The 11,179-nt window shown below is 33.2% G+C and overlaps 1 protein-coding gene across 1 annotated transcript; it reads left to right on the top strand.

Moving 5' to 3' along the window:
* Window positions 1-1,567: 1,567 nt before the first annotated feature.
* LOC131149494 (uncharacterized) lies at window positions 1,568-3,123 on the top strand. Its single transcript, XM_058099964.1, has one exon. It carries the CDS (start codon window positions 2,234-2,236, stop codon window positions 2,672-2,674), a length of 441 nt encoding a protein of 146 aa, XP_057955947.1. The 5' UTR covers window positions 1,568-2,233; the 3' UTR covers window positions 2,675-3,123.
* Window positions 3,124-11,179: the final 8,056 nt, after the last annotated feature.

Here is an 11,179-nt window from a genome sequence, read left to right as displayed (position 1 = left end):
TTAATAAAATACTTCTCCAAAAAATATTTTCAGCACTAAGTAGGAGAATTTAGCGTTTGGTTTTCAAATAGTTTTTGCACAAATAAAATATGTGGGAAAATGAGTATTATGTTCTCCAACAAAGATTTATGCAAATGAAAAATATTTGGAGAATCTAAGAGTTAAGTTCAAAGATATTTGTGCTATGAATATAAAAACAAATGTCCAAACAAAATACTCTCTTAAAAATGATTTGCAAAAATAATTGAAAAAGAGTTTGGAGAGTATGAAAAATATGACCTCAAAATGATTTTTCAAGTAAAAGAGTATGTGGGAGAACTTTGATTAGGAAATTTATATTTGAGAGAAAAGTTAGGCTAATCAAAATTCTTAATCAAAGCAAATAAGAGGGTATTTATAAATTTTACGAAAATTATGACCATTGGGGACACTCGTTATTTTGAAAAAAATTAATTAAATAATTAATGACGTTTTAGTTCTTAAAAAATTTCCAACCCGAGAGGTTCGGTCGACCATATTGACAAGTTCGATCGACCGAGGAACTTTTGAACTATAGATTCGGTCGACCGTCTTAGGGCGATTTTGAACCCTCCGAGGTTCGGTCGACTATTTCAGGTTCGGTTGATCAAATTTCATAAGCTCGGTCGACCATGTCATATTATAACTGGAGGTTTGATGGACCAGAGTGTTGGGATTTCCCACGTGCCAGTTCGGTCGACTAGAGTGTTGAAGTTCATTTCAAACTTAGTTGACCAAATGGTCAACTGTTGACCTTGGGGAGGTTTAGTCGACCGAAGGTCTATGTGTGTTCTAGTTCGGTCGACCGAACACACAAAGATTGTGCAATTAAGTTCTAATTCCCTTTTGAAGTCACCTTTACTCACATGATTATTACTTCTAAGATGTGAGGGGTTTTTTCATGCAATATTTTGGGACCTAAAGTTAATCTATGGTTGTTGAGAGTTAACCCCAAAAATCCTACGTCGGTCGACTTTCGATCGACCGAAGGTGATCCCTAAGGTCACTCTATGGTCCTGTGACTTCCTATGGTCAATCCATGATCATGTCTGAACAAGTAATCATATCATGTAGATGCATGCATTATTATAGACTAAATAATAAAAATAAATGCAATTACAATAAGAAATAAATATTTTCTTCGTCTTTTTGCTCTTCTAATTTCATGGAATGCGCTTGATGGTATAGGTTTTAAGTCCTGTAAGTTTCCATCGTCATTTCCTTATGTGTGTATTAAATTAATGAACTTGTTCACATGCTAAATACACACATAAGAAACATGTGTTTTGTCAGTATCAAAATAGGGATCGGACTCAAAAAGTCAACAAATTATAATATCATGAATTGACATAACAAAATGACAAGATAAAGATCACATGAATCTCAAACAAGATCAATTTAATAAAATGACAAAATACAAATCACATAAATCCCAAACAATATCAATTTTACGTAAGTCACTAAATCTGTAATGATTACTAGTGCATTTTAAGCAAAAGAGGTCATGACTTTTAATCCTTAAACCTAAAAAGGGGGAGAGATGTTTAAGTGTGGATCTCATTAATGAGTATTAACTCTAATTATTTCTTGCAAATTACACGGTGCCTTCCTAATTTATCCCTCGCCAAAAATTTCTCCAGACTAAATTCATAATCAGTTTCTAAAAATAAAAAAATAAAAAAATAAAACTTTTATTTGATTTATTCATTTATGATTTTTTTATCCGTTTAACATATTTTATTCCGTTTCATTTCTCAGAAAAATCCTCTCTCTCTCCTATCTCTTTCTCTCTCTCTCTAGAAGTTTGGTAGTCCTGTTTGGTTTGCACGTCTTCCATGGCTTCCGCTCCCTTCTCGCCCAATCCACAAATCCTCCGACTCTTTCGCCCCTAAAATCCCCTGCAGATATTCGTCTCCTCTCTCTCTATCTCTGTTTCTTGAACCCGTTACTCGCATATTTACTAGCCAAGATCAAGCTTCTTTAACGTCAATGGAGTCGTACGTTCAATATAAATACGAATATACTCGCATCCCTCATCATCCTTGACCTTTCCCTCTCCTAGCATCGTTGACGTTTTCTTTTCTTTCCCCATTTCCGCGACCCCAATTTTCTCGTCTGCTGCGCACAATCATTTCCCCCAATTCCCCAATCATCAGGAGATCTGTTTCTTCTTGGCTCGTCTGATCCGATTCGAATCGGGCAAGAGCACTTTGCGATGACCGGGCAAATAGTGCTCCGGTCGCCGGCGGTTAATCGGCGGCAGCCGCTGCTGGCGAACAGGCCGGGCAACCCCCCGAAGGAGAAAAGAACAGTCGGGGAGATGGCGGGGGGAACGACGGCTGAGTGTGCGGCGGTATGCTGCTGCTGTCCGTGCGGGCTGATGAACCTGCTGGTCCTGGCCGTCTATCAGGTGCCGAAGGGGCTGTGGAGGAAGTGCAATCTGCGGCGGCAGCGCAGGAAGAGGGATGCGCTGCTCCGTCAGATGCCGTCTCTGCCTACTTCCCACTGCGACGATACTGATCCGTTGGGGATGGGAGAACTGGGGCCGCCGGATAAAGGCGATGGCGCGGCGGAAGCCCTCGAATTGGAGAAGGAGATGCGGGACCGGTTCTACGGCGCCGGGTTCTGGAGGAGTCCTTCGCAGAGGGGAACCTAAATGCAGGAATTGTAGAGAATTGCATGACCGGGAAGAAAAGCATTGGAGCAGGTAGCAGTGATCAGGTGGATCCGAGCGCAGGGAAAGAGTGCGAACTTGCGGAGATGCTGACACGGTCTGTCTCGTGGGTGGCTGGTTGGAGTGTCGGGCTCTTATGGGCACTGGATGGGGTTCTGATTTGAAGCTCAATTGGTAAGATGCCAATTGCCACTTCGAATGGTTGTGCTCTAGTGTAAACCGTTTGGCTTCAAAGAAAGTCTTTTCTCTTTAAGAAAAAGAAAATCAAAGAAAGAAAAGAAAGGAAAGAACGAGAAAAGGTGAAAAATGTATTGTAAGATTCCATGAAAGTTCTCCACTTGATTCTTATCCTGAATTGAACTATTATCCAAACCCATTTGTTAAAAGGGAACCATTGAGTTAAATTTTTACATGTTAAATTTTACGGCGCATCTTTGTATTTCTTATTTAATTATAAGAGTCTTTCTCCTCTTTGAGTAGAGATTATTGTGGTTAATTGTTATTCTAGTATGAAAATGATTTCGAGAAAAGTTAGAAGTGTTATGTGAAACTGATTATTTTGTTTTCTACGGTTAATACTATGTAGATCTTTTGATTCTACAAATTCAGAAATCAAATGAATGAGAAACTGTCATCCCATTCAATCCAATTGGAATACCCTGATTCTATTCTCTTGTATAAATTTCTGAAAATTGGAAGACAATTTTTTTGTGTTATTATTTTCAAAAAAAAAAAAAGTTTATTTTGCACATTTAAAGAAACTATTTTCTTTGTATTTTTTAATATAAATCTCAAAAGATTAATTAAAATCTTTATGATTCTTTGAAAAACTAAAAAATTTAGAATTTAAAATATTGGACGCAGGATGAACCCATTGTGTGTGACAACATCCTTTATTGACAAGTTTAGTTTGTTCAAAATAGTTAATATTAGAAAATGCATTTCCAAGAAAAAATAAGTTGAAAGTGGATGGAATTTTTAGTTGTCATTGTTTGTTTCCTATTTTGATTGTTTCATGAAATGTTTGTTGTGATATGCCTGCTTTGCTAGCAAATGTTAATTAAAAATTTTGATTTTTAGTTTTGTGACATCATATATTGTTGTAGTACTTTATATTTGAAATTTATTTTTTATTAATTGTTAGCTTTGATGTATTCCCAAGAGGGGGATGAATTGAGTATTTAAAAATTAATCTTAGATTTAGCTAATGCAACACCGGTATTTCAGAACCTAGGGTCTTTCTATATACACAAACCCAAATGCGCAGATTATATGCGGAAATTAAATCATGTGTTATAACATACACGTGCAAAAAGATAAAGTGCTGAGAATATAAAGTACACGCACGATATGTTATTGGGGTTCAGCTCACTGTGCCTACGTCCCCGCCTCTAGCTCACAAGTCCGAGAATTCCACTAATACTCACTTAACGGGTAGAACGACACCTAATACAATCAGGTCAATTAGCACAGGGCTGATCTCAACCTTTACAAACTCTTCTTGAGGGGCGAAAAATGCCCTAGGTCAAATTCATAGGGTTGACCCCAACTTGGTCCTTCTGGGTTAGATCAAACCCCCTCAAGCCACACCTGAAAATACAATAATATTTTTCTCAATAAACTTGTACAGTAATTATGCTTTCATGTAAAACAGATATGTACTCAATATGTACAATCACATACACATTAATAATATAGATAATGTAAGCTCAGTAATGTATATTTTTGTGCAAGCCACACTCAACAAGATATGATCGTTAATATGCTCAAAAGTGTTCTAAATAAGCTATATCTTTGGAAAAGTTAAATAAAATCTCAATAACAAATTAGGATTTTAAAGATGTTAATCAAATATTCAAACTTAACTCAAAATATTTTCCTTCAATGTAATGAGCTTTAAAGTAGTTTGAAAAATATTATAGTTTGTTGAAAATATTTTTGCACAACAAAATCAAAGCTATGAGACACTTGTAATAACAATGCAAATATCCCAAACTTACTAGTTTATCTCAACACAAGATTTATTACATTCAAATCTGTGGTATAAACTTTGCTAACTCCCCAAAAATAAATAAATAAATCAAACAAGAACAATGGAAGTATTAGCACTATCTAATGAACACAAGGATAATCAATAAACTTTCACACTATCAAAACGTATCAATAGAGTCAATATTTGAGAGTATTTTGGACAAAATGTGATTTTGAGAGAGAGATGATTTTTACTAATGATTTTAGCTAATCTCTTGCTAATCTTCACAAATGAACTCATATTTATAAGTAAGGTAAAAAATATAACCGTTTGAGACTTGTTGGGAATTATTAAAAAAGTTTCAAATAGTTAAAACATCATTAACCCAACTTAACCTGATTTTACCGCGATTAAATTAATTTTAACCCTCCGAGGTTCATGTGGCAGAACCGAGGTTTGGTCGCCCGAACAGACACAGTAATAAAAGGTAATCAAATAGGTTCGATCGCTTGTGTCGTGCTTCGGCAACCCGAATCAAAGTCAATAGCCTTTGTTCGTGACTTCGGGTGCCTGGTCCTTCAGTCGGTGGCCCGAACTCAAGTGTTCGGTCGCCTGGGGATCAATTTGAACTACAAAGGTCGGTCGCCCAAGTTGGTGGAATGTCCATTAAAAAGGGTTCGGGCGCCCGAGGACAATATGCACAAAATAGTTTTGTCGTACGAGAGCATAAGTCAACTGTTGACTTCTCAATAGTTCGGGCCCGAGGAGTTTGAACTCCTGGGGTTCGGTCGCCCGAACTCTCTCAATTTCCTTAATAATATTCATTTTAAGCACATTTTTAACACTCTTATATTTTGTATGATTTATGTGTGAATGTTGGGACCTAAAGTCATACTATGGTCTTACTAAGGCCATTTTAAGATAGTTTCAAAAATTTGGCGTTAGTCGACCAAAGGGTGCCCTAAGGTCATTCGGTCCCTATGACCATTCTACAGTCATTTTGAACTTACAAAACTTACATGCATGATATGTAGAGATTATTACAAACCGATATCCTAATTACTATTACAGACCCATATAATATAAATTATAACAAGAAATAATCTTTAGGGTCTTTAGGCTTTACTTTATGTGTTATCAATTGATTTGCTAATATAGACTTACACACAAACTTGAAAGCCATCAAATACAACAAGTATTTGTTATTATCAAAACCGGGTGTGATATATAAGGTCAACATTAATTAAATGCTTTTTTTTATAGGATTTCTTGATATTTTTTTAAAAAATATAATGGGATTGTTCTTTAGTATATATAGCCTTCATTTAAGTTCCACACTTTATTCTCTTATGTAAAAAGAAAGTCAAGATGAATGGAGGTTTAAAAATTATGAGCTATTGAATCAAATTTTTAGAAGAGTAAAAATTTACTTGAATTGTCATTTAAATATTAATAAATTTGTTATGTATTTCACTTGTGAGTTTATTCTATATTTAAAAAATAAAGTGGAGGATAAGGGCTTATATATATATAGTTGGGTCTAAGATCAAATAAGGTTAAGTTTTTGAATTAAGTTGGTACTTAACAATGTATATCAAGCCTGCCCATGAAGACTCTCCTAGTTCGAACAAGTGGCATTCGAGCCAACACTTCATAACTTTGAGCGAACGTAAAGTCAAGGTATGAAATTAATTCTCTTGACGTGCTAACAACGGAGGACAAAGTGTGTGATTGATGTCAATAAGGATCCTTTAAGCCTAATAGATGAATCTGAGACATATAAGATGCGGTGATAAGACTCATTTAGACAACTACTAGGGAATTGGAATTGCTCCTATGAGATGATTTCCACTTAAGGGGGAGAATTTATTCATAAATATTCGGGGCTCATATGAATGTTGTAAAATATTAAGGAAAGAAAAGAAAATATGAAAGAATGCCTTTTTCATGTTTGATTATCATGAAAAGGGAAAAAGAACGTATATAATAAATTGATAAACAAAAAATTAATTTTTTATGTTATTAACATTTAATATTTCTTCATTTAAATCATATTAAAACTAAACTGCTACTACAAAATATAATAGAAACTTTCTTTCTTATTTTCCTTTCTTTTGCTTTTGTCAAACAAATTGTTGATGCAAATGTGATTTAAAAGAGAAATGAAAATATGTCCTTTGACTAATATCATGTGCAAATATAGTATTTCAATAATGAAAAAAAATTACATTAAAAGGATTTTTTTTAAATTTTGTAGTGTCTAATTTTTTTAAAAAATTACTAAAGAAATTTGATCTTTTAAATGATTAGCCTAGCTGTTGCTCTGTCATCATTTTTCAATGACTTCAACATAAATGAGCCTAACCTAGTTTTTTAAGAGGAAAATGTGAAATTTATTAAAAATAAGAGCACACAAGCGAAGGACTTGAGAGCTAAAGTAAGAACAACCATTATAGTAAAAAAATCAGGAATTAACAGTCAAGATAAAGTCTGATTACACTCCAAAAGATGAGCAATGCTAAAACAAATTGTCCCAATCTAGTGAATAGATTTCAAGGTAGAACCAACTCCAATAGTATATATTATTCAAGATTCTTCTGATTATCATCGAAGACTGGGAGTATATATTCTGAAAAATTCTTACATTTTTTTCTTTCTAAAGTTCCAAATGATTGCTACATATATAGAGCATATTCACATTTTAGAGTTACCTTTACATTTTGAAGAGCACCAAATGGAGACTGTCTCTTTAAATGTTCTTGGCATTATCCAAAAGAGCTCAATAAGTTGGAGCATATGATCATATACTTGTCTACTACAATACAGCAAGAGTGATCCACTAATTCATCATCTGATGACACATTGATGCCAAATTTCAACCTCTCTTCTACAAATTGTCAAAAGTTAAGATTCTGTTTTGCAAAGATAATCACAAGAATCCCTGCAAAAAATAAGATTATTAGTAAAAGATCAAAACCGTCACTAATAATATTAGTGACGTTTTTATAAGTATTAGTGACTGTTTTGAATTAGTTGCCATAACTGTGGTTACTAATAATTATTAGTGACGAATTTTAAAAGCGTCACTAATAATAGAGTATTAGTAACGGATTATAACCGTCACTAAAACTCTAATACCGTCACTATAAATTTTATATTGGTTCGGCTCAAAATTGTCACTAATATAGAGTAATAGTGACAAATTTCAAAACCGTCATTAATAAGAGAGTATTAGTGACCAATTTCAAAATCGTCACTAATAGTAGAGTATTAGTGATGAATTTCAAAACAATCACTAATGATAGAGTATTAGTGATGAATTTCAGAACCGTCACTAATAATATACTATTAGTAACGAATTTAAAACCGTCACTAATACTTCGGTTTTAGTGACACTCTTGAAATTCATCACTAATACTCTACTATTAGTGACGGTTTTGAAACCTTCACTAATACTTAAAAAATGGACAATTATTAGTGACGATTTTAAAACCGTCATTAATAATTTAAAATTATTAATTTTTTTAATCATTAATTCCTATAAAAATTTGTAACTACATTTTCGCATACATAAAAATAAACCATAATTACTAAAAAATTCATAAATTATTCAAAATTCTAATTCTAATTCAAATACAAATACAAATTCAAGTAAAATACAGAAATTTCATCTGTTCAGATAACAAAAAAAATACAAAAAAAATTTAAAATTCAAATTCAAATTCAAATACATTATACAAATTCAAATTAAAATACAGAAATTCCATCTGTTCAGATAACAAAAAAATAATCAAAAGTTGCATCCGACTATAGTGCATGACATCATGCTGATGTTGTGACAGCTATAAACCCTACAAATTAAGAATTATAAATAAAAAAAAAATTAGTAACGATTTTTGAACATATATGTATACGTACTATAAGTATCAATGATTTGATAGAAAAATAATCGGACATTCGGACATAGTTAAACAAAATGATACAATTTTAAATAGTTAAGTTTTATCAGTTTAGAAAAATTTTGGCAGCATTTCGTCTGTAAATAAGACATTTTTCATAGAGATATGCTTCAAACTTACAATAAATAGTTTACAATAATCCAACTAGTAATGAATTTTATGAGTGCACAAGAGTTTCATATAATAAGTATTAAATAATGTAATGTGTTCGTGCATCCCATAAACAATCTATATGAGAATATAGTTTTATGAAAAAATAGAATGTGATGTTTATAGTTTACAAAACTTCCTTAAGACTCAAAAATAACTATAATAATCAAATAATGCAAATGAGTCCATGATTGATATAATTTTCACTTAACATGTGCAAAAGTAAATTTAGAGATGAAGTTCAAAATTCATTTGAACTTCACTCATCCTTTAAAAAATGTCTTAAAATTCAGCCCACTATAGTCATTCTCACAAATATAGTATATGACTTTGATTATTTTAGAAAAAAATTGACAAATTTTCGGCAGCATACTGCCTGTAAATAGAACATTTCCCAAACCTACAAGTCACAAAAGTATGCAATTCACAAGATTTTTACATCATACAGATGCTCAATGTGCTCAAGACAACCTTATGACTTAAAAATAAAGACAATGATATGCATGGAAGTCCGTAAAATTATGAATTCCAAAATTATAAAAGTTTAGAAAAATTTTGGCAGCATTTCGTGTGTAAGTAGGACACTTTTCATAGACATATGCTCCAAACCTGGTTGTTTACAATAAACAGTTCAAAATAATCCAATCAGTAATGAATTTTATGAGTGCACAAGAGTTTCATATTAGCAGACAATGAAAAACACACACAACATACAACTAAGGATGCTGCATAGCCTAACTGAGAGGAAAAGTGTCCCTAAACAACTCTTAAACCAAACAGAAAACCAAATTTGAGAGCCAACGAAGGAAAGATAAAGGGAAAAATAAGTTATGTGTTTGGTCAAGTGGATAATGTGAAGGTCTCTTATAGGTATGATGATAGGAAAAAGGAAAAAAATTGAAAGGGCTTGCAAAAGATGAATTCATCCATTAATTATACGGTTAAGAAAGGTAAAGGGAAGGATGGGGTGGGGGGGGGGGTGTTGGGTTTTAGTTTATAGTTTTTTATGAGGATTCCTAGTTATGTGGGGGGGGGGGTCTTGGGGATGTGAACAAATTTAGGGCAGTTTGAGAACTTATTTTGAGTTTCTCATCATGTAATTTTATTAATGGAAACAAAACCTATAGGTGTCATTTTGGGAGGCATTTGGGATATGCAGTTCAAAGATTAGGAAGTGCCTAGTGTCTTCCTCGGGCTTAAATTGTGGACTGGGATACTAGATGTGCCACTCTGCAGTAGGATGGAAAATCTCTCTAGGTTTTTGAGTCTTTCTATTTGCTTGGAGTCTTGACAGCAAATGTGAGTGGTGGTTTTCTTCAATGTATGGACCTACTTGTTATGGATATAGATCTTTATTTTGACTAGATTTTTTGTATGCTTTTGATCTACGTTTCCCTAATTGGGTCTTAAGTTGGGCGTTTAATGTTATTAGATCTTCAGTTAAGGAGTTGGGAGACTCTTGTATTACTTCTAGGCTGTAGTGTTTGGAATATTTATTTGGGGGTGTGGTCTTGAAAATTTTCCTTTGTCCAATGTTAGGTTGCTTTGTTGGTTGGTTTGATAGGTTTACATGTTGTGTGATTGGGAGGAGGTCTTTCTTAGTTTATGATTAGAGTTCTATGTTAGGCCGGTCTCTAATAATTGTCCTCTTATTTTGGATTCTTCTATGATATTTGTGTTTCTTGTCCTTCTCTTTTTGTCCTTTATATATAGATTTTAGAATAATTGTTTGTGTGAGGGGTGGGAGAGCTTTAGGTTTATAAAAAGGTTGGCATCTTTAAAGTTGGCCTTGAAAAGATGGAATAGGGATTCCTCTGGTGATGTGTACATTTGAAAGTCTAATACTCTAAGGGAGACTTGACGATATTGATCATGCAAAAGACTTAGGTAAATATCTCGAAGGATTTAGTTAGTAGGAGATTTTCTTTTAAGAATGATTTTGAGGCTTTGCTAATGAAGGAGGAGATAAGTTGAAAATAAACAGTAGACGTTCAACACAAACATGTATTCAAGTAGTTCAATATACAATTCATATAATATAATATCATCCATCAAAAAGATTTAGTCATTTAGTGCATTATGGATAGTAATCTACAATGTTGTTCACATAAAGGATGAAGTTTAATATTCGTTTAACTTTCATTCATCATTTCAAAAATATTTTAACATTTATTTTATCATAATTATCTTCGTGCATGGTTTTATTTTGGAATAATTTTAACAAAATTTCGACAGCATGCCGTCTGTAACTTAGACATTTTTCCATAAAACATGTACTTGAAACCTGATTGTTTTCAGCAAATAAATCATTTTAAGCATACAACAACCTAAATCCACTACCAGCATGCAATTCACAATATATTGCATCAACCATTCAGTTGGCGTTCAACACAAGCATATATTCCA

The sequence above is a fragment of the Malania oleifera genome, chromosome 2, assembly GCF_029873635.1.
Source record: "Malania oleifera isolate guangnan ecotype guangnan chromosome 2, ASM2987363v1, whole genome shotgun sequence".
NCBI classification, from domain to species: domain Eukaryota; kingdom Viridiplantae; phylum Streptophyta; class Magnoliopsida; order Santalales; family Ximeniaceae; genus Malania; species Malania oleifera.
This window is presented reverse-complemented; position numbering and strand designations above follow the sequence as displayed.